This window comes from Corvus brachyrhynchos, unplaced genomic scaffold (genome assembly GCF_000691975.1).
Source record: "Corvus brachyrhynchos isolate BGI_N302 unplaced genomic scaffold, ASM69197v1 scaffold60, whole genome shotgun sequence".
Classification (NCBI taxonomy): domain Eukaryota; kingdom Metazoa; phylum Chordata; class Aves; order Passeriformes; family Corvidae; genus Corvus; species Corvus brachyrhynchos.
In genome coordinates this window covers 7,817,290-7,842,488 of record NW_008236767.1, presented here as the reverse complement: position 1 = coordinate 7,842,488, position 25,199 = coordinate 7,817,290, and the positions used below count along the sequence as shown (strand labels likewise).

At 39.0% G+C, this 25,199-nt stretch overlaps 1 protein-coding gene across 1 annotated transcript in view; it reads right to left on the bottom strand.

Moving 5' to 3' along the window:
- The window catches only part of CLVS1 (clavesin 1), a 90,112-nt gene extending 70,926 nt beyond the window's left edge, over positions 1-19,186 (bottom strand). The window contains exon 1 of the mRNA XM_008644951.2: positions 18,543-19,186. Coding sequence (XP_008643173.1) covers positions 18,543-18,931 — 389 coding nt within the window. The 5' untranslated portion in view covers positions 18,932-19,186. The remainder of the gene's footprint in view (positions 1-18,542) is intronic.
- Positions 19,187-25,199: the final 6,013 nt, after the last annotated feature.

The following is a 25,199-nucleotide window of genomic DNA, read 5'->3' as shown; positions in this document are numbered from 1 at the left end:
AGGGTTGCCCTGGAGACATGTAAAGACGTATGTATGCGGCACTCAGGGGCATGGTTTAGTGGTGGACTTGGCAGAGCTGGGTTAACAGCTGGACTCGATGATCTTAAAGGAATTTTCCAGCCTAAATGATTCTATGATTCTATGAAAAGCTTAGAAGGGGAGACATGAGCAACACAGCAGATCCATGCAGGTGGACAAGGGAGAACCCAGGAAGGCACATTTTTAATTGTTCCCAAACACAGCCAAAGTATGTTATTCATAAAATATGAATAAAACAAAGCCCCTGGAATCCAGTCAACATTGGGTTTTGAAAAGGTGAACATAAATCATATGAAGTCATTTATTCAATCAGATTAAATTCTCCTTTCTGCTCATGAACTATTGATAAGAAAGCCCTAGCTTCCATTAATGTTTTCTTGGAAAACCTTTGTGGTTTTTTAATGTGCGTATTTATTTTAGAAAATTAAACCTCACCCCTGCTGAAATCAGTACCAGAAATTATTAACACACAGTCCTTGAGGATTCATGTCTTGATTCAAACCCATGATCATGAGTAACTACCCTGCCTCTCTGCATCAGAGGGAAATGGTAATCACTCTAACTGCTGCAAGACCTGATCTTCACAGCTTATCACTTTTGGTGAGGAAAGGTCTCTCATATGAACCATGCACCATGCAGGGCAGCCCCTGGCTAAAGAATAGCCAGGAAGACTAAGGTCAAAATGAAGAATCATAGATGAACATGGTGACTCACTTGACTAATCCTGCACTAGAGAGGATGAACAGCCAGAAGAGCTCACAGCTGAGTCATGCACTGAAAAAGGCTTGTTTGTCTCCTCTGTCTGAGGTCTGAATAGCACATATATGTGCAGAAATTAGCAAGGCTTGCCTGTGATTCACAGAGGAAATGGGTTGCATTAGCAGCAAATGCTCACAAAGAATATTTTGACCTGCTGTAGGTAACTCTTCATAGAACAATTCAAAGCCATATAAACTTGTTATCTGCAAGAAATATGAATAATTCACTGACATGCAAACCAGAAAAATTATTACACAACAATATGAGGGTATTTTTCTTACTTTGTAGGGTACCAAACCCTTCTTTGTCATGCCCAAGCTAAATTACATTTTTCTTTTTATTTCTCTGTCAAAAGAGAATACATGCACAGGAAACTCCTACTGAGTAAAACATGGGTTGCATTAAGTTAATGTCAGAGCTCCAAATTAATTCTTCTGTCGCATCCAGTGTAGCTATCTTTGGTTGTTCCAGTATGTCAGCTTCAAACAAACATCTCCCCTGTTTTGTAACGAAAAGATAGCAAGATTTTCCCCACAGCATCTGTGTCATTCTATGAATAAAATTCACAAGTAACTTTACATCCGGGACAACAGACTGGATAGATGAGTGTACTGATTTTTTCTTCAGAAGTGCTTCATCCAGCAATGCATTGGATACAAAGAATAGCATAGACTGAGCTGAGACCTGAACTGTATTTAACATTTCTAATGTTAGAAATGCATGGCTTAATTTATAACTGAATGAAGGCCATATACACACAGATATCTGGATGGCTTTGAATTCCTGCTTAGAATGAGCTGGAAGCCTCTGCCACAGCCAGTGAAGAGGAAATGTAAAAGCCTGAGAAAAAAATTGCATCATTTGTTTTTATCATGCAAAAATTGCCTCTCAATGACTTCCTTAAAAAGATAAAAATTTTCCCTTGTTGTGTGTCTGCTAGAGGTTCTTGTACATAAAAGTATGATGAGGTTTTTTGCTGTCACTTTCCACTTCAGTTGGACTCCATAGCAACCAACAGCCCACGAATTACATACTCCGCATTCAAGTCTGTGTTACGAATCTCCTCCTACATGCACTCATTCATATTGTGGGCACCCTCACCAAATGAATACTTTGTCCCTGATGTTAACGTGACTGAGCAAGGACCCTTTTTTACAAGTAATTCAGCTGACAAACAGGGACCTTCAGAGCCCCTGTGCTTCGGGAGGGAAAGTTCTGGTGGTCGGGCTCTTCACACACATGATAGAACCAGCTTCCACCAGAAAGAAGGCGGCATCTGTTCTTCCCTTTGCCTCAGCCCACAGAAGTGTCACACCATCTAGCAGGGGATCAATCCAAGATCAAGCACAGAATTGTTACACCCCTGAGAGCTGAAAAAAATCCCTCCCAGAGCTCTCCAGAAATTTGATCCCAATGTCATGCTTGAACACTGTGCAAATTTCTCTGTTGAGAAGGAATGAGTGACAATCACAGGCAGTGTGTTATGATATTGTGGAAATTATCAAATGCCCTATACTACACCACCTAACTGCAATCAATAAATCAGTTTGACAGAGCCACTGCTGTAATTTGCCTGGCTATTCCCAAAAGCAATGTCCCCTGTGAGGAGCATGGGGAAGACAGGCAAAGAATTCATTCCAGCACGAGCAGAGCCAGGGAGTCTGTGGTGATTTCAGGTTAGTGGCCTCCACTGTTAGGAATTTAGGAGATGATGTGATAACACACAGATCAGGATCCTGTTTAGGAGGTAGTTTTTAATCTCCTGTTGTGATCTCACCAGTGTTGTGATGGTTTCCTCAAAGCACAGCTGCAGTAATAATGAACAAAACAAATAGCTGGTGCATGAATGGCTATGGCTAGAAGCATTAGGATTGATGACCTCTGTTGTTTATTTTACTCTGTGTGATTGCAAAACTTTTTCTTATTCCCTCTTGGCACTACAATACATCCTTGCATCACACTAAGCTATTTGCTCAATTTCTTGCACCATTGCACTTCACAAGCTAAGTTTTCATTACAGAAAGGGAAAGGATTTTCTTTTGAACATTATGAAGCTACTGTTTAATCACTGAAAGCAATTATACATCTCTTTTGCTTTGTTGTTGGAAAGTACAAATGGCATCACTGATTCAGTTTCTCTGGTGTCATGTTTCCTCTATGTGAGTCTACTATGTCCTCTCTAGTTGTATCTCCTCTGCATCTTCAACATCTTCCCATCTGAAATAGCCCTGAACTTTTTTTTCTCTCCTGATGCAATTACCTCTCTTGTTCATAACACTAATGAATTCTTTTCTTTTTTTTTTTTTTTTTTTGCCAGATAGTTATATATTTTTACATCCCCTTCTTTTTGAAATAATAGTGTAAAGTGAATTTCATATTCAAAGTGAGTTTGGAATATCAGCATGCATAAAAGAGTTCATTATCTTTTCCTATTTATTCTCCATCTCATTCTTAATGCAGCCTAACACTTAATTAACTTTTCTGACCGTCACTGCACAACAAGTACACTTCTTAATTGTACTGTCCATAACAACACGAGGCTTTTCTTAAAAGGTTAAAAGCAATTGAAAATCCAGATGAAACTGCAGAGTTAAGAAAGGGTGAAGGATCTGCATATCAGATGTGGCCACATATTAAAATCCAACATTTTCTTGGCCTTCATTGCACAATAATGCTGCTTTTCTAGGTCATTCTAGAGTTTTCCACAATTTTTGCTAATCCTCACTAACCTACATGACTTTCCATTCATTTTTTGTCACACCACCATTTACCTCAGCTGTGTCTACCAAAAGACTATTACTACTGGGCATTATGATGCCACATAATTCTGCCACTTGCAAATCCTACTCTCTGTCTAAAGTATCAGGACCCCTTCATCTGTATATCTTAAAAAACTTTACTAAAAAGTTCACTGGAAGATCTTTTATTAGCTAACCAAATGGCATATTTACATATTTTACGTTAAAGGATTCCAAGAAAATTATCTAATTGTCCCTTTGCTTGCAAACAGTCATTCTTACAGCAGACTTCAGTGATGACTAGATCAAATAGTAAAGTTAAAATCAAATAACTGTTCACCAATGCATGTGTTTTGAGAGTGCTGTGTTCAGAATGACAAAAGTCATATTATCGTTTGTGGACATGCAAACAGCACCTGGTTACTCAGTCCAGAAAGCCTTGAAAAATGTATCTCTTAAGAGATACTGGGTAAGAGGTTACCAAGACACGAGAGGAAGTGGCAAAAAGTAGAAATGCAAGTATATCCTAGCAAATACCTAAACTGGCTGCTAAATCAGGCAAACAGCATGCACTTGGCTTATGCCTGTGCCTAAATCTGGGCAGTGAAAGTAGCAGGTATTAGAAACATGTACAAAACTGATGTCAATCACAAAAAGGTTTATAATTTGTTTTAGTTGGAGCCTTTCAGGCCACATAAAAGACAGACATGAAAATATTCTAATAATTTCTTACAAATAAATTAAAAAATGTGTCAAGTATTATATATCATAGAGGTTTCCCACTGGAACAATAAGCAACTTTGATACAGCTGACAAGATGGAGGAACTTGATATTATTGATGTAGAAATAATCACTGGGGAACAGATGCAATGAAGAGTCATAAGACAGCAGTCAAGAAAAAATTAACTGCATGTCTCTGCAGAAACAATGCTGAAAACTTGTTATAATGATTCAAGCAAACAGGAGAGAAGGACCGAAGAAATGAAACTGTGTAGATTTATGAAATAAAGACTGATAAAAGTGTATAGAATCATGGTGCTGCTAGCCACAAAGAAACCACTTTGCACAATTATGCTGAAAAGGATATACAGTGCCAAGAAGCTCAACAAAAATGAGCATTTTCATCCTAGCCACTTTTGAGTGGATCATATTTCATGCAACTTCATTGAAGAAAGTGAAGGAATGAATAGCAAATCCATTCCCCCTAAAAAAGCAGATTTATTTTTTCTCCACAGAAAGAGTAAATAAGCCATTTCTGTAGAAGACTGCAGACTTTACAGAACCTTTAGCAAGATAAAAATAGGTTGTGATCCAACCAACAATGAAGAGCCTGGTGACATGTCACCAGTGAAATTGGAAAAAGGTATGTCTTTTTACTCTCATTCTCCATGTTTGCCCCAGAGTTCATTGGGTATCCAACCTCCTATGTGGACAACACCTCACAGAAGTTGCTTTGGGAGGTCCAGGTTCCACTGGCACATGACTCCCCAATATGTCAATCAACAAAAGTATGATAACTGAATGAATTTTGTAAGCAGCTGGCAGAAAACGAAAATTATGGAAAGACACCATCAGTCTCCACTATACAACACTGCAGTAGAAACCTTAGGAATTTAATTCTATAGGCAGCATAAATGACAGCTACTGTAAGAGCTTTGGTGGGTGCAGCGGTTGCCCCTTTTGAAGGGGAATTACTGAACACAGAGACCAACTATCATCAGTGTTCTATGTGGTGTTACAAGCCTTGTATGGATGGCAGCAATGAAGCAAACCTAAAGCCTAATGAAAGCTAAAAACATTTTTCTGTGGATTTTACTACCATTTAGGCCGGATTGGTTGGGTTTGAGGAAATAAAAAATGTTGAGATCCTGAGACGGCTTCCACCACCTGATGCTGTGAAAGTGAGGATGTGAGTATTTCTGGGACACACAAGGTTTCTTTGAAAAAAAGTAGTCCTTTGGAATGAGTTGGGGTTTTGGGGGTGTTTGTTTGGCCTTCAAGTTGCAAATTATGGTTTTCTGAGAGAACTGAATGACAATGGGAAGAGATGTGAGCCTAGCATGACTCCCCTGAAATTTTTCCAAAACAGCAATCTGAACGAATTAATGTTACTGGCCCACCTCACTTAGAAATACAACAGTGCTGAGACTGGCCTTCTCAAAGAAGATGACACAATTATGGAACAAAAAATCTAAAAGCTGAGGCTGCAAATTGAAAATTAGAAACTGCCAGGATTGCAGTTGTTTTCAAAATGCATCCTGTGCAGGATCAGTGGACAAAATAGGCTAGAATCAAATTTTAAAGCATAATTTTAGATAACCACAAAAGGGAAAATTAAGCTTATTTTAGAACTCTAAGATCAATATTCATAATTTTTGAGTGCTTCAATTTATGTGAATGCAGAGGCTAAGTACATTATTTCTCCATTATTTAAAAAAAAAAAGAGAAAAAAAATCTGTCAATCTACCTGAAGCAATTAATCAATGCTTTATTTATATTTAGTTATCTGGATTTGAAACCTTGAATTTCTGAAATAAATTCTGCCTTTTAACTAAGATATATAATTCCATGATCTAGCAGCATGAAGGATTTTTCTTGAATGGGATGGGGTGGACTTTGGTGTAACATGCTAACAGCAAGAGTGTGTAGTAACTGCTTAAGCTGAGATCCCAAAAGCAGCAGAAACAGAAGTGTGGAGCCTTGTATTGGATGTATGGTAATGGGGAAAAGAAGCCCAGCCTGATCATCCTTATTCCCCTGACGCCAGTACAATTTTTTGATATATGCCAGCAATTCCCAGTTGGGTACAGATGAGTGTTGCAGGTGCAGCGTAGTCCTTGCCTTGGAATAATAATGTTATATAATTATTTTTGCAGAGCATCAAGTTTTCTTAGGAATTGCCAGTGAAAAACAATCTAAGTGATTCATAAACTATTAAAGTGAGTTGAGCTGAAAAGAGAATTTCATGTGAATTGTAATGTTAGGGATTCTGAAATAAAAGTTTCATTAATTCCTTATTAAAGAAGTTATCAGCAACTCCTAAATTACTCTGGCCTCTATACAATCTCCACTTATATGTGTGGAGACTTAGTCTCTTCTTTCTGGGAACTGCTGTTTCATGGGTTGCTGGAGAAGTTTTTTAAAGAGTTGCATTTTAAGATTCTAACCAATTGGAAACTGTAAAATGATAATGTAATTTGTACTCTTCTATTTCTGTTTGTATTTCTTTTTATTATGAAGCTAACATAATTAATTCTAAATAATTTTTTCACGCTTCTATTAAGAATTTTCACATAGTCAATACAGAAAATTTCTGAAGAAATGCGATTAATTGAAGTCATTACTCTGTACTACTAATTCAATTGTAAATAGTTGTTAACGAAACAACATATGTAAGAATTAAGTTCAGAAAATAAGAGAAAAAGACCTGGTGCTTTTGAACTCAATGCACAGTGATGTCCTGCCAGACCCTATGCTGGTATTTGAAGGAGGCATCTCTGGGACCAGATAGCTGGAGCAGCCAGGACTTTTACTCCAAACACAAGCACTGAAATAAAGATACAGACAGCAGGGAGGCCCTGTTTTGTCAAAAGTCAGCCAAACAGAGGCAGAAAAAGGATCAGCAGACATTGACACGGCAAGTATAGTTACATGGCCTTGAGAAAAATTCCAGAAGTAAAACCCGAGTATTAGAGGCAAATGTGTAAATCTTGAACAAATAAATCACTCCTTGTTTTTACTTCTTGTTTCTGGAAAGCATTTACATGCAGTCATTGTTACAAACTTGTTTGCAAAGAAATACCTGATTTTTTTCATCTTTTTCTTCCCGTAAAAAAAAACCCAGAAAGCCTTTAATTATTTTTTTACCTTTTAACTTTTTTTAAGTATCAAAGCCTACTTTTCAGGAGATGTCATCGGAGATGTCATCAGAGATGTTTGCACCCTAACAGGGAAGATATGGCTTTCAGAAGAATTAATATATTAAAGTTATAATTTGGTATCATGGGATGATTTGTTAAAATCACCAGGTTTCTTAATACTACACTGGTTGTCCTTTTTTTTTGTATGTTATTGTCTCACAGTTTAGTCTATAATGAAAATTAGGCAGGGACAGTCCATTTCTATAGATCTCTGCACAGCCTTAGGACACATTCATTACAACAGCAGAATTAATTTTCTTAAAAGTAACTGTAGTACATACTTCTTTTTATTCTAGTCAATATTTTGACTTCACCAAAACATTACTAGAAAGACCTTATGCAGTATCAAAGAAGAACTACAAATGATCAAGTCTTTGCAAAGTGAATCCAGAAATGTTGCGGTTAGTTTCACTCCACAAAAACACATTTCAGGGTCTCCGGGATTCTTCACCCTGATCTGGCAGAACTCTTGACCACTCCATTCCCTTGCATCAGGCTGACTTAGCTTTGGTTAATATTTTGCAATAGTGTTTAACAGCCAAGTGAATGCACTGCTTTTGTTTCTGCATGAGAAGTGTATTGAGTCATGAGGTATTTAAGCAAATGCCTGATGCAAAGCGTATCAGAAGTGTCATTACTGATGAGGAGTACACAGAATGCCACAGTTACCTGTATCTTAGTTGCAAAATGTTTCCTAATATTTGAAAATATAATTCTGCTTCATATTTGGGATAATTTTGTTTTTATTCTATATATCCACTGATTACTACCATATTTTGTTAAGGTAAATTATTATACATAGGAAGAATTGTATCCCACCTCTTATTATCTTCAACTTGTATTACATTATCATATTTTCCAGACTTCTTGTTGTGCTATTCTTTCATTGACTTAGTTCAGGCTTGTCTCTTGTGCTAGTGCTTAGCTTACAGGACAGTTGAGGTGGGTGACACTACTGGTGTCCTGCTGACAATGTTCCTGTAATACAGCTCAGACTCTTTGCTTCCTCAGTGGTATCACTTTACTGTGTATAACTCCATTTGTAGTCCATCTTTTGCCCCAAAACCCTTTTGTGCCCAGTCAATATTAGTTACCCACAAATACCTGATTTAACAAATCAAGAGGTGAGAAAATCCCAGCAGAGACAAACCTGTCAGCCAGGACTAAACCAGCAATGGCAGGTATGTCTGGTGTCTCACAAGTCTCCTTGGCTTTTAACAAGGAGCCTATATCTACTAAGCCTTTTTTTTGAAGTAAATCCCAAAGTGATCCTGAAGTATTTTTAAATGATTCACATAAAATGTTCTCTGAAAGAAAGTGAATGTGCATGTACTCATTTTAGCAGAGAATAATAATAAGATGCTGGAAAAAGAAAAGGCACTCATTGGCAGCACAGCATACACAAATTGCCATTTCCCCCAGACTTGCAAAACTCTTCTATTCAAAGAGAATTGAAGGCTTTATCAGAATAAAAGTGAATTTGAATTACAGGAGCCAGCTCTAAGTGTCTTACATGTAAATGAGAACCTAAGGAATGGAAAGATTTCCCACCATCTCTCCCTAGGTCAGAGTTTATTCCTCCTTCTTTTCTAACTTTTCTAACATTAGTTTTCTAATGAATATTGAAGTACATTTGGAAGGAGGATTTTTCATCAGTCTCTTTCTCCTTTAATATAAATCACATTTTTCTTTTGTACCTGTACAACAGACAGGTCGGATCAACCCTGGGAAAGCAAGGCAATGCACACTTATGGAGAAACCTTGCAAAGTGGGAACAGCTTAGAGGATCGCAGCTCCAAGGTGCCTTAGATAGGTCTATCACACTCAGGTGTAGATTTTCCTAGTTAGAAATACCTATACAAAAGCAATCCTGTGGGCTAACACGTAGCCTAGCACTCTGAAGGGGTGCAGGACGCACACACACTCTGTAGATTGATCTGTGCATATCTAATATACGTGATTGGCATCTCTTGGATTTGCTGCGAAAGGCAGCCAGGAAGAAGGAAACAGTGAAATGTTTAGCCCTGGCAAAGGGTGCAACTGTTCCTGATCACACCATGGAAGTGGTCTTGTGTTGTTACCCCTTTTTTTCACCTATGTTACTTCATTCATAGCGGAATTTATGGAATTCGGTTCCTCTACTGACATGGTATAAAACCAGAGGAGCTGAGATTGTGACCTTGTGAAAAGGAGCACAGGACTATCTGTAGGAAAGAATGAGGAAGATGTGGGGATAGCTGGAACACAATGAAGAAAAGCATATTGGCTTAAAAAGGTCAAAAAAAGTCTTGAACTTCCTGCTTCTTTAATGCAGACCATCAGGTCTTGGTGCAGTATGTGAGAATATGTATCTTTGAAAGTACATTGAGTGTGGTTCTATGGGATTGGACCAAAGGCTCTCCTGTGAGGAACAGGTCCTTAATAAGAGGTTTGACACACAGCAGGTTGGCAAGGTGTCTTGGGGTGACTTTATGATGTGTATCCCATATTGCTGTTCTATGCCCAGAAATTAATTTTGTACCTTTCTATGCCTTTAAACTGAGCCTGAAAGGGGGGAGGAAAAACTGAGCAAAACTTCTTCAAAGCAGTTTGCAGCTTGTTCAAGGTCGCACAGAGATAGAGACGGCTCTCTGCGTTCAGCTGCGGCAGCAGAGCGAGAGTAGGGAAGCACCCAGCTTGCTGCTTTCCAGCCAGCTTTCGGCCAGTTTTTCAACTCCTTTTCCTCTGGAGAGTTGAACTTTTGTTTTCCTGGGACTTTGATTTTTTCCCTTCTTCTCTGCTGGACTGTTTCAACATCAGAATACATTGGGAGGACTTTCCACCGTGGCCTTGGCCCTGGAGGTGGGCCCAGCACTTTGTCCTAGCTCCAAGGAGGTGGAGAGAGAGATCTATGGAAGGACTCTGAAATTTTCCCAGGTTTCTCTCAGCACAGCAAGAGGTTATATTATTCAGCATTATTATCCTTTCCCTGTGTGTTTGTTAAATAAATAGTTTTTATCTCTTTCATTTTCCTTCGAGGAAAATTAATTATTTCCTGAACCTGGTGGGGGAGGGATGGTTGTAACCTGACTTTTATCAGAGGATATATTTCTAAATTTGGCCAAACCGGCACACAAGGTTAAAAGAGAGAGCATACTAATTTGTTACTGAAAATCAAGTATTTTTTCTTAGGTATGTTGATACGACAGTCACTAGCTTCACTTTCAATCAAACCCTGAAATTTGGTCCCTAAAGAAGTATTATGGGATATTATATAAATGCCTTCCATATATACTCCATACATACCCTTTTCAAATAGGTTTTTATTGAACCTCTAGCATCATAACATTACTTGGTGCTGTGATTTATATCGCATTTGTGAAGGAAAATTGGCACCACATGTGTTAATACATGCACAGACATGCGCCATCCACTGCACTTCTGCAATGGAAAAGTGGAAAAGAGATACGATCTCTCTATGAAGAAAAAGATATTTGCATATTACCTTTCTCTTAAAAATGAATCTTTACTAGCTTGGGTTTGCTCAGCATGGGCAGTTTTCATAAGCAGTTATGTAGGAAATAGTGTCAGCAAGAGGATAACTGGCTTGCTTTGCCCTCTGTCCCTGCAACAAATGGACCCCCCAGGAAGTTTCCAGAGCGGAGATTATCATGGTCTGTGAACAAGGGGTAGTTACTTTTTGCTGCCTCTGTGGTTGCTGCACTTAATAAAAACAAAAGCTGTGAGAGTGCAATCAGAATTTAAGACCAAAATTTCCTCTGTCTTAACAAGTGATTCAATTTTCTCATCTTTAAGAATCAAATCTCCAGTCATGACATATTAATTATGATGCTCCAACTCTTTTATTGGATTACCATGACAGAGGAGGCAAAATACAGAAGATCTTCAACAATTCAATTTTTTAACTAGTTTATTGGAATGACTTTACTCCTCCATCCTTTCCCCTGTCCTCCTATTGTATCTGCTTGGTTATATTTTTAGGTGTATGTGGCAGATGGGTGCTGGTACCACTTAATTTCGCACATCACTGAGAGCATCCCATGGTCATGGCACTCTCACCAGCACAACCACAGGGCCAACTGTGTCTCCCTCACCCTCCAGCTTCACCATGGCAAAGAAATACCCTGAGGCAGGGTGACTGTGGTGGCAGGGTAGAATTTACCCCAGTGTGCTGTTCAGCTATTTCATGCAACTGAGCAGCCACCCACAACACTGACATCCCGACCAAATTCATGCTGTCTGTTGTAACTCCTGTGGGATCACCTGGTCTGCTAACAGCACCAGTTCCTAAGCACCCCTTGTGCTGCTCTGAGGGTGCTGAAATTGGAGGATGCTCAGCACTTGCCAGAGTGAAAAGAGTAGATATTTCAATGTAAAATGCAATTGACACAGGGCTCAGAGTTCAGAGGAAAAAGTCTAAAATAAATCATGGCCTGGGGAAATAATATATCAAGGAAGTATTAAAATTTAAAAATTTCAAATGTATTTCAGGATTCCAGCTCAGTACTTCCACTATTTTCTGATGCTTCTACTGCATGTAGCTTATTAAATAGCTTTGTAGAGAATTAACTTTTTTTTCCTTCCCTGACTCTTTGCAGTCTGTTCCTGCTGCAATGCTTGACTTTGCCTTAGTTGCTTTTAGTTAGGTTGGAAAGTTAGAAAGTGATCAGGATATTAGATATTGAGAAAACTTGATTTGGGAAGTGCTCTGACAAAAAAAGTGTTCTGGTCTCTTCCTACACAGCCTAACCTCAAAAAGTGGCTATTTATAAGAGCCTTCATTCATGGTTTCCAGCAGTTTCCAAAGTCCAAAAGGGCAAAGAACCACGCCAAGACAGATGTCATATTGCTTGGCTTCCTACTATTCTGTAGATGTAGCTCTGTTATGGTGCTCTTTTGCAGATCCCATCTGTGACAATGGTATACACAGCACATGTAGGACTATGGGTCGTTGTGTTAGGGACAAGTGCTATCACAACTGTATGCGGTTTCTCTTTTCTGACACCCAGACATAAACCCTCACGCAAAAATTTGGTCTTTTGAGACAGTCTGCGAAGAAGAGCAGGGGATGTGGATGCGCATCTGTGTGTTTGCTGGGTATGTGTGTTTGTATAGTTTTCTTTATCAACTGTCCTTGGGAATTGGGAATTGGATTTGGTTTCTTTTCGCCACAGGAGGAAAGTGGCATAGAGCCACTCTCCAGTCTGCCCTACATTTTCCTGTGTTATCCTGCAGGCAAGCTCCTGCAACTGTGTTTCTCACCTACAGGCACTGTCCTTCACAGCTCTTCAGTCAGCCCTCAGCCCAACACCATCCAATCACCTCTTCTCTCTAAAAATGTGTTTGATTGCCAATCCCTCTCCATGGATTTTTTTTTTTTATTTTCAATCAGGCTTCTCTCATTCTTCAACATATGCTTCATAACTTTCCCAGCTGTTGTTTTTCTTTCTCTTTTTTCAGATATTTTCCTTCTCTTCTTGGATTCCCTACTCAGCCCTACACAGGATTCTCATTTGTGTATGTCATCCTGCTGTCATTCATATGGGCTACAATTGCCTTCCCAAATATGGCTTCCATGATAAACGGTACTAACTGAATTAAGTTGCCACCCTTCAAGCAAATTAAAACATTTCAAGACAGAGCTTATTTTTGCCTTCTTTGTCCAACATTTAATTTGCACATCTGTTACTCTTCAAAATGAGTATTCTGCTTATGCTATGCTGCTTTCCCCTACTACCCTGAATTCTGCTACCATTTCAGACCAGCTCAGTAACGTAATATGAATTATTTTTTATGCAGTGTGCTTCTAAGCTATTTATTGGTCAATGCAATGCTTGAACCGCAATGTCAATCTGCATTACCATAAGCATCTCCCAACAGATAATCACTACCTCCTAACAAAACCCAAAGACTTGATGTATAAAAATCATTCTGGTGTTAGGACTGCCTGCACTTCAGCTGTGATCTCTCATGATAAACAGACATGAGGCTGAGTTATTGCCACAGTTTGCCTGTGACTATAAATCAGTCTCAACAGATGTTTATTCCCTCATATTCTTTTAAGCATCTGAGACTATGCTTGAAATATATTGGAACAATCAGCACTTGAGACATGTTCTTATACCAACAGGATCTGATGATGATAATATCCTTGTAATTATACCACTTTGAGCATTCTCAGCAAGAACATACTTGGTTTTTATCGCAATCCTTTAAAATATTTATAGCTGTTAGTTTACCACTATGTCAGAACATTTCCTCTCCCTTTAGCCTCAGTACACTTTCCTACAACATGGTAAGTATCTGGCATTTGACATCTTGATTAATAAAAGACGATTTATGGCTAGCAGTTGACTTGGGATTGTATGTTGTAAACAAAGCAGCAGGTTTTCTCTGACTCACAGAATTTTTGGAGCTATGTGACAGCTTCTAAGGCACAGACATGAAGACAGAAATTAATTACCATCTTACTGCAAAAGACTATTGAAAGTATTCTGCCCCCTACCCCAAGCCCCCATTTGCACAGGATTGTGATTGGAGTTCTTCTGCTGGCTCTTTACACAAAAATAAATTTTACTCTGGCTGAACAACCTTGAAAGAAATATTTTTGCTTGTAAGATTAATGAACACCTTCTGCTGAATTACCTGTTCACCCAAAGCTCCATCTCCTTGGTGTTTAAGCAGCATGTATTAGAAGACAGTAGCAGATTTAGGAACAGCTGTGGAAGTTACTGAAGGCTTCCACTCAATCCAACATCTGAGAAGACCCTCTTACCTAACTTCTTTAAAAGCTTCAGTTTTACTACAGGTGCATCAGAGGAGTGAGGGCTTAGGTTTGGTGAAAAACTGTGAGAAAGAGTATTTGTAATCCACCACATGGAGCGTTGTTTTTTACATTAAATCCTGGTTCAGGTCTCATCAAAACTGTATGTATGCATTTGTTTGTTTTACAAACTGGAAATTTTTATCATGCAAATTATTTAATCAAAAAAAAATCATTACATGATCAGTTTGACATCCTTATCTGTCTTTATTGCTGCCCAATTTGCATTCAAAAATGATGTGCTCTGTGAGCAGTGGTGTAAGTAAAGTCTTTGTGGGTTTCAGGTGAGTTCACTCCTTGAGTTCTGACCAAAGTGAAAAATATCCCTCCCCTGTACTAGTGTGCAGTAATATAGCTCAACAGTTTTTTTCTCCCTCACTATGGAACTTATCCAATCTCTTTCTTTTCTATCCATCTGCTCATTTTCATTTATTCAATACTGAAAAAGTGAAAGCGAAGGTATTGAATATGTGATTAACATTAACTAAGAGATCCAAAATATGCTACGCAGGACCTAAAGAGAAAGTGATGACATCATCTCCAAGAAACCTACCTGAACAATGGAGCAAAATCAAACCTATGCAGCAGATGCTAAATTAGTATAACTCTGGAGCCATGATAGATCTCAGCTAGTGATTTGGCAATAAGAATTATCATCCCCTGTGTTTTTTTCCCAGTCACCAAAGAGGTTTTGGTCAAAACAATCATCATTATATTTTTTAACTATGTGGAAACAAAAATAAAATTCTTGCCAGTGAGCTTTGCAGATGTCACAAACCCTTTGAAATGATAATTGGGGAGCAGGACACTTTTAGCTCTGCACAAGAGCATGAATCACATGCTAGACTGTGCCCACATAATGGATGAGAATGTATGACACATTTACCAGTGGCATTTGTATTTTAGGAAACTGACTTGAAAGCAAATTTGAGCTGAACATAAGCTCAAAATGGGGTAGAGTAGTTAAGAACAGAGTGACAATTTTGTATCTAAAAGGAGAAAACTACTGAGCAGATGAGATAGTGTTATCACTTGATGATTTATTAGTGGAAATTTTTATTCAGTTCATCCACCTGCACCTTAGCAACAACACTAAAATGATAGGAACAGTCCAGAAAATAATGATGAAGAGTATTTTAAACCTGGAAAATCTTCCCAATTCTGAGATTAAATAAGTTAAAACTGTTTAAGCTTTGGCATCTTAAATATATTGTGATACATTAAGCTAGTGCATTACTTTGCAGAACATTATCTTTGCTGCGCTGGCTGCCCATAGGTGTATTCTTTACCTTGCAGACAACAGGAGGTTGTTTTGTCCTCAAGGAAAAGGGTGTTACTTGTTTTACTTTCCCCGTGGTTAAATGTGAACACAAGAACCTCTGCTGCAGAGTCGCTAATGCATAATCTTCTTGTTGCCTGACAGTGACTTACCCTACAGTGCTGCCTCTCCAGTAAACTCAAAAATAGGTTAAATATGACGTGGACAGGACATAAAAGTACAAACATGGGAAGCTGTCATATTTTTGTGGTACATTTAAACTAACATGATCTAGCAGCTGGAACCTGAAGCTGGAAACATTGAGACTGGAAATTAAAACCTAGTTTGCTAGAGATGTCAGATCTATCAGTTGCATTCTGGAGGCTGAAATTACAAATGTTTCTAAAAGCTTACATGGAAGTTCTACCTTTGATACATGGCATACCTTAGAAACATCTTGGATCTGATTTGTCCAAGCATTCATATTACACAAATAATGACATTTCCTGTTAAAAATCAATATATTTATAAGCACAGAAAGTTTCAAGGTTTCTTCTGCCTCTTTGACATGTGATACCAACAGCAACCATACTCCCAGGCACATAAATGGTAAGAATGTCTGGACTGAAAATCAGTTTATGGATTATAGCTATTCTGATTTTAAAAGACCCTTTGGAAATTATTATTTCTTTATAAATAGCCCCTCATAAATTAGAATTTGATCATAAAGAAAGAGAAGGCACAGCCAGCAGCAAATAAGATTAAAGTTAGGAAGGGCATGCTGAAGGGTTAGCTCTTACTCTTGCATGTCAACATCACGGCCGACTCCATTAGCACTCAGCTGAAATATGAGCTTGTGAACATCTTGCCGTCACTGAAGACACATCTGCAGAAAGGTTGCCCAAGATACATTTATGTAAGATGTGCACAATGCCTGTTGGAAGTTTTTTGTGAAATTTATGTTTCTTCTGGTCAATAACCTGCTTCCATGCTTCTTAATAGGACATTGCACTCACCATTTCCCACTCCTTAACAGCTTTTCCTCTTGCTGATGCCTTTAGACAGCAAAACAGGAGGAGGCTATCCATTTACTTACAGCCCAGATCTTGTCCCAAATCCCTGTTGTACCTGGAGTACCACAAAAGGCCATAGAAAAAACACTTCTTGCCATCTGAATCCACAGAAGAGATGAGGTTCAGTGGCTGAACTGAGGTAAAATTTGCACATGACTTTTCATTTCACTGAGGAGTCTTAGGAAAGTACATCCTATACTATTTGCCTCAGCTTTTCTTCTCTGAAGGTTAAAATTATATTTTTCAAAATATGCAGGGTTGCTTTGGTTTTTGAACACACAGACATACACACACACACACACACGGATGGATATTAAAGGACTTTCAGAAAATCTGAGCCAAATCTGACAGGAATCATTATTCTGTCAAAATCTCATTGCAGTAGCCTTAGACACCAGCACTCTCAGCTTTCCAAGAGCAGGCCCTGATGTACAAGGTTAATCACAAAGATTCATTTTGTTGAGGGATCAGAAACCCAAAGCTGGCTCTATATAATACCTAAATCCCTTAATGCAACCAGCAGAGCCACAGTGCTTCTGTCCTCTAAAGCTGATGCTTTCTATTAATGCCAGATACCTGTGCAATCATCTTTCTTTTCAGGCCAATTGCTAACAGAAGAGTTTTGTGGTTGAAAGAAAGGCAAACTTGCAGTTCAGAAAGACAGGAGATAAACTGCTGGCCTCTTTGTAGTTAATAGGACTTTTATTACTGCCCTCAGTTCACGATTTCACCAAACACGTTTGATTATGCAATGTTACACTTCTGTGTAATTTTCTGTACATTTATTCACATGCAAATGAAAATCAGAAACACTTCTGAACTCTGCTTTTCACATGGTGATGAAAGGTTTTCCCAGAAAACAACTGACATGAAAAATTGCAGACGTATGTGTATTGTTCTCTAATAATTTCTATTATGTAAATTCAAAGCTCCAATTTATTGACTCCTAAGGATAAGACTTTTTCATCAAAAACTTTAGACCATCACAAGATAAAATCCTACCTGGAAATCATCAGAACTGATGATACTTAAAACCTGAATCTGAATTTTGTTCTTTCATATGATTTTTATCAAGATTCAACAGAACACATGGTAACCCTACAGCTGATTACACTTCTCCATCTCACCATGAAGGCAGGGAAAATGGAATGGAAAGACTTATGAAGACAAGGACAATGTGAACATGGTATTCCTGGACTAGTCCCTTTTCTCTGTACCACTTCAAACAGCTAGTGAAAGCTGACTAATCACATTAACATTTAAGGGCATTATTTTATAATAATGGCTGGGAGATACCTTTGTTCATACCACTCGGTAAAGAAATTACCTGAACAGAAAATACGCTTTGTGTGAATCTCCCATTTATCAGACTAACAACATAGAGCAACCAGAGTGTGTAGAAATCACAATGCAGTTTGTGGAAATAGAGCAGAGGCTGCAATTCCCAAAATGGTTCAAACAAACAAACAAACCAACAAACAATCTCTTAGAAAGTATGATGATAGAATAAATACTGTCAGTTTCTTCTGCACCAGGAGAGCTACAAGAACCTCCACATGCTCTGAGACACTTGCTTTTTGTCAACCTGTTTGGCTATTCTATGATACAGCTGAAGTAACTTACAATAGACATTAATGTATGTATAGAAAAAAAACATTATCTGGCTAAAATTTGGAGATATTTCTTTAAAAAAAACCCAGACATGAGCTACTTATATGACACACTGATATACCCTTATCTCTCAATGGTCGTATGTCCTAATAATGAGGACTGACAGGTGATCAGGTGAGATGGAAGTTATAGTGAAATGGATATATGGTTACAAAATCTTCTGCTGAAAATGGCCTTGCTGCTTCAAGGATGGTGACAAATATTCCATTACGAGTTGGGTGTGAGTGTGTGTAAAAGATAAGGACACTATCTACATTTACCTACTCTGATCCCAGTTGGCTGCAAAAAGCAGAAGAATCTTCCTGCCACAGTGGTCGCGATTTTCCAGGACTCCCGGAAACCCATCTGTCAGAGCCCGTTTGATTCCTGGATCATCGGCCTTGAAGTTTTTGAACATATCCAGATTTAATTGGCGGTATTGGAAGTACTGAGCCAGCAGTCTGAAGGCCTCAGTTTGGTGAAACTTTCTGGCTCGGAGAAATCTCAAGATGAAGGCATCATCTGTACGTAAAAACCCAATGTCAGGCCTCGTGATGATCATGTCCCTGACTTGCTGGATATCCTGGTGCAAAATGTCAGGGTTTTCATTCAGTTCCAGGCGGGCTTTCTCTATAGTCTCTGGACTAAGTCCAGCTTGTAAATGGGTCATCTCTGCAAAAACCTCTTTTCCAAATCCTTAACTTCAGATATTTTAGTAGAAGTGCTGATCCCATTCAACTGATGGTCTGCTGTGAGTGCGAGCCATTCAGATGCTTTTTGCTATCAAGCTGATACTTAACAAATTAAAGCAAAGGGCTTTCCTTATTCTTGCAGAGTAACAGGCCGTTCACATGTACTATACTCCTTCCAAAGGAAAGTGTTGTTTATTCCATCACTTACTAAAAGAAAAAGAAAATATATAAAAGAAAGATTAAATGCGTATATAAAGTTTTTAGGAATGCATTTCTGAAATTATTTAGCCATAAAATTTCTTTGTATGCTTCATATGTAGGAGGATAGCAGTCACATAATTTCAGAATGGGTGCATTTAAGATAAGGCAGTCACTAACATCTTGAACATATGTATTCAGGCTTTCAGAAAAGCAATCTGATTTATTGACAATTAATACTAAGCTGTATCAACTTACTATTAGAATACATTTCTCAAAGTTGTCTTACAGAAATGTGGAAGGTGCAGCATCCCTAACTTCAAGCCAAGGATTAGAACAGCAAAAATAATAGTAATTTTTTTTCCACCCCTAATAGGAGCAACATTTCAGCTTCATAGGTAAACAGATTTACCCTCATCGTACTAAGTAGAACAACTGTTTGATTTCGTTTTATTATCTGTACTATAAGCTTGTAGCTCTCCTTGACTAAGATCCTGAGTTGACTGTAAAACTGTTTTTTAAAAAAACCAAAACTCCAGCAATACCAAGGATAATTTCTACTTTTTAGAACCTCACTGAAAATATTTCCCATTGAGACTCAATACATCTTCATGGGAACCCTTCCACAAATAAGGTTCTTGATGTGTCCAATCTGACAGGGTTGGTGCTTTAGTTGAAAAGAGACGTATTTTATTAAAAATTCTTTTTTTCTGTATATTGTAGCTTTCCTGAATACCTAGTTCTGAATTTCCTTTTGATTTTTGTATTTTACCTAGAATTTGTTTTTACAAGTGTTAGAAGAAAATCTGCTTAAGCTGTATGTATGAGCAAAATGGTACAGTGAATCTCTTACATTTCAGTGACATAATTAGCAAGAGGCTGTCATCATAGTCTGTGTAGCTACAACCGGGTGAAATAAGATCAAGGTCTGTTCCAGTGTGATATGTGTGTGAGGAAAGATCAAGATCCATACAATTTTTCAGCCATCACAGAAACAGACAAGCAAACACCTCCCCCCCCCCCCCCCACTTAACTCCTCTCTCTTTCTAATTTCTGAAAAAGAAAAATTGGTTTTAAAAATTTAAAGGAAATCCCTCAGTAAAAGACATACTTTTTGTATTTGAAAAGCTGTTTGGAAAGTTATGAATTATTTATAGTAAAACAACCATTTCATTCAGCTGCTCCCCTGGGTTCAGCATTCTCAGATCAAACAAAGGGGAGAGCAGCATCCAAAGCATTTCTTGGTCCCGGATTTGCTCAAAGTTATGTTGCAGGACCTGGAAGTCAATGAGCACAAGGAGTGCCTCAGTTCCCTCCTTTGTGACCTTGCATGTTATTGATAAAAACTACATTTTAGATGCCACAGCTGCAGCCCAAGGATGAGATCCCAAAATTTAAATACAGAGTGTTTCTGCATATTTGCTTAAAGGACATTTGTGGTGGGAGATAAGCTTTTCATTTAACAGAGATATGAATTGGACTTTTCTGTGGGTGACACAAAGGAGAGTTTATTAAGCATCCTCTTTCTGTATTCACTGTGGAGCTGGAGTTGAAAAGAGCTACCTGCAGAGCAGAGTATCTGATGATTGATCAGCCTGGGAAAACTTGAGGAAAGGCAGAGCTGGGAGAAAAGAGGGCTTTGAAAAGGCACTATGGAGTGCAAATGATTCCAGAGAACAATTCCCCAGGTTTTGAGGGGTATTCCATGAGTGCAGGCTATTCAATTCTTAAAGAAATTAGAGCAGTAATAAAGGTGGATTCCTTGTATAAAAATAAAGTAACAGTTATTTGCCTTACTCTTGCCTTTATTAGACCAAATTAGAATAACTCCTATGGTATCAACCTAATTCCACTGATGTAAAATTACAGTAGGCCATAGAGAAACCAGGCCAATATTTTGTGACTGAGATCTCAACTTAATGGTGACATTAGCATTTTCTTGCATAAATCATGGGTTTTGTTGCAATTGCATCCATGAGCTAGTTAGGAGAGCTAGGAGTATTTAAGTGTGACACTCATTAGGGGAGTGTGGTGCCAGGATTGGTCCCTCCCGAGTTTTGACAGCAAGCGGTAGAGTATGGAAACTCTTTGTTCTCAAAGGTGTTAAGCAGAGGTCTGGAAGCAAGAAGATTATCTGTGGTCTGCATTAGCTCTGGCTTAGGACTTAGTATGAATTACAACACCTTTAGTGTTCCTGTGGCTTAGAATCACAAAATCATGGAATCACAGGATGGTTTGGTTTGGAAGGGACCTTTGAAGTTCATCTAGTCCAACCTCCCTGTCACGGGCAGGGACATCTTTCACTGGATCAGGTTTTTCAAAGCCCCATTCCATCTGGCCTTGAACACTTCCAATGTCTGAGCATTCACAACTTCTCTGGGAAACCTGTTTCAGGGCTTCACCACTCTTACTGTAAAAAAATTTCTTCTTTATATCCAATCTGAATCTGTGCTCTTTCAGTTTAAAAATGTTAGCCCTTGTCCTATTACTACAGGCCCTAGTAAAAAGTCTGTGACCATCTTTACCTAAAGGGGCTCCCTTTAGGTACTGGACAGCTGCTGTAAGGTCTCCCTGGAGCCTTCTCTTCTCCAGACTGAAGCACGCCAACTCTCTCAGCCTGTCATTGTAAGAGAGGTGCTCCGGCCCTCTGGTCATTTTTGTGGCCTTCCCCTGGATCTGTTCTAAAGCATCCAAGGACTAGCAGCAGATAACAGTCACACACACACACACAGTCCCCACTTCATCAGTTTTCTGTGTTTCTAGGAGTTCATGGGAGTAAAACTGTCCCTTCCTCTGCTCCTTTTCTGTCTCCCACTTCCACCAAGATGCTTCTTTGGCAGTATGGCAAATTCTTGAAAGGTCAACTGCAGTCTGCTCCAGAAGAAAAGAGATTTGACCAAGCAGATAAAGTCTGGCCTTTCTTATTGGTTCCCCAACTATTTACTGTCAAAAACTATTTTACTTATTTTTATTAAAGTTTCCTACTGTTTTAACTAATTTAAATTCCCAGGATTATCCCAAGGTGAGGGAGATACAGTCCTTTCCCGTCAGATGTTGTTGCCAAAAAGCAACTTACAAATACTCATTCTAACAAAAGATCCATTTCTAAATGCATTTCAGAGTTTTCTGTTAGTGAGCTGAGCTATAACCGTGGATTACAGTTATCTATAGATTATCCCGATTATCACCCGGAACAGACTGCACTAAAATACTTTATTGGTGTGAAGTTATATATTGCAAAATAATCTAAAATATGTATGAACAATTCTGTCACTCTCAGAATGGTAGGGCAAATCATGAGGTTAGCAATCCACACATTGCCTTCAAGGAGCCTGATAGACATCAGTGAAAGATTTGGTTCTCCCACTGCTAACCTTGACAATAAATTTAGTGCTCCATAGCTACCCAGTTTAATTGTGACTGCACTTTCTCAAACGGTTCTGATTTATTCTGATTCCCAAGATGTAACAGAAGCTTCATCTCCATTTTCACCTCCTCCCACACATGGCAATTTCTCCTCTTCCGGTGTTGTGTACAGCTCTGATCCATCTGCCAATTTTTTAGATGTTTATATCTTTGTTCAATTTGGTGCAGGGTTGTTTTTTCTTCCAAATGAAGACATGGGTCTTCTTTCCCTGTTTTGAATATTGTTGCTGCCTGTTGGCGCACTAGAGTGTGTTACAGTCTCAACAGCTGTTTTTCTGTCTTGTGACTCTGTGTTCCCAAGGGACTATTTGCTCTTCTAATGTCTTTTCACAGCCCTTTATAATAAATCATCCCTCCAAAGAAACAAAATTCAGCCTTAAATGAAAAAAAAATTACAGAGATTTGAAACACAACATATTAACACCAAAACAAGGAGGGAAATTTCCACCAAAATTGTGGTGTCACATACAATTTTGGCTAATTCATTTTCAGCCCCAACAAGGGAATGACAAGGGACAGTGAGTGTTCAGCATAGGTAACATATTTAAAGTGGGATACACTTTACAGACAAGCAGCTTATGTTTTTGCATGATCCTCAGGAAAAAAAAATAGTTAATAATAAAATGTACAGTAATATTTACTATGCAAACTAAAATGACGATAGTACCTTTCCAAAATATACAAAGCACTTTTCATTCAAAGATTTTAATGTGCCTTACTGCTCATTCTTCAGTGACAGCTTCTGAGTCAGCATGCAATCCCCTTTTGCATTGCATGCCCTCGAAAGCTGGCCAAAACCTGCCTTCAGTGATGATGGCACTTGTCTGGATCATTTTGTTCCTGCCCACTTAACTGTCCCTGGAACACCTCTTGTTTTTTTAAGCATCTGATCTCCATTTGGCCCTTCCCCATCCAATTCAGTTCCAGAAAGATTTTAGCTGTCTCTTTATCTACCAAGTGTTTTCCATCCAGTCCAAAGCTATATGCCATGTGAAATTTCAGTACCACAATTTGCAAATTGAGACGGCACTAGCACTTCATCCTCACCTGGTATTAAGAGGCATCACTGCTAAGGTTTGTCTCATTATATAATTCCTAACTCCTAGCGTTCATACAGATATTAGATGCTAGAATCAAACCAAAGAGGAAGGGAGTAGGCAGGGAGGGAGGAAAAGTGGTAATATAGAATGATTTCATCTCAGAGTGTGGGTGTCATCTCATTAAATTTCTTTTTGAAAAATATTTTGATGTTAATTCTGGAAAACTTCTTAGGGCTACATTCTGCTTAGCAGGGGTTTCTCCATAAGGACAGGGGAGGATGAGTCCATACCTGTACCTACAGGAATGATTCCTGTGGCACTTTGTGGCTTTGTGGTACCTTAGTAACCACCTGTACTGGAAGTGGAGTAGTCAGATATAGAAAGGGACCTACCCCAGCTCCATGAACCAATTTCAGAAGAGCAATGAACAAAACTGACTCTCTCTTGTCCTTGGCTGCAAGACCCTGACATCTTCCACAGATTGTGGGGAGAAGCATAGCCCTGAGTGATTTGCCTGAGATCCCAGAGGACACATTTCACAGAGCTGGGAACAGATCCTATCTCTCCTGAGCCATAAGCTTACATGTTAACATCCAGGGAATCTTTCCTCTTTATGCATAATGCTCTGCATTGTAAGAAAAACATGAAGCCATATTGCATACAAGGAAATGGAGAGGTAGACTGCAACATTCCCAGCATCTCCAACATAATCCCCTTAGGCTTCAAAAGCACAATCAGGACTCCCAAAGTGTATCATTTCTTTATGTCTTGCAAAGAGCAAACTCCCTGTGGGTGTTTCCAACAGGTCTATCTAGTATCCCAAGTCCAACAGCCTGGCTGCTACTCAGATTCTTACAGAATCACTGAAAGGCTGAGATTGGAAAGAACTTCTGGAGTGCATCTGCTCCAACCCCCGGCTCAAGCAGGGCCTCATGGAGCTGGTTCCCCAGGGCTCTGTCCAGACAGCTTTTGAGTATGTCCAAGGAGGGAGACTCCACAGCCTCTCTGGGAACTTGTGCCGGTGCTCAGTCACTCTCACAGTAAAAACATATTTCCTGATGTTCAGAAGAAACCTCCCATGTTTCAGTTTGTGCTCATTGCCCCTGGTCCTGGCACTGGGCACCACTGAAATGATCCTGGCTCCATCCTCTTTACATCTTCCCTTCAGGTATTTGAACACACTGATGAGATCCCCCTGAGCCTGCTCTTCTCCTGGCTGAACAGTCCCAGCTCTCTCAACCTTTCTTCCTGTGAGTGACCCTCCAGCCCCTTCATCATCCTCTTGACCCTTTGTCAGACTTTCTCTTATATGTTCATGTCTCTCTTGTACTGAGGAGCCCAGAAGTGGACACAATACTCCGGGTGTGGTCTCACCGCTACTTCTCTGTGGTCTTTCCTAAGGGATTAGATTCTCCCAGTGAGTATAAATGAGTTAAATATTGCAAGTCTTTCTGCTCCAAGTACTGGTGCTCCTGTAAACCTTCACTAGGGATTTGTTGCTTCTTGTCATTATGAAAATAGTGAATGTTTGTGACTATAACAGCTGAGTGGGGAATTTGATTGTTTCTCACATCTTCCCAGG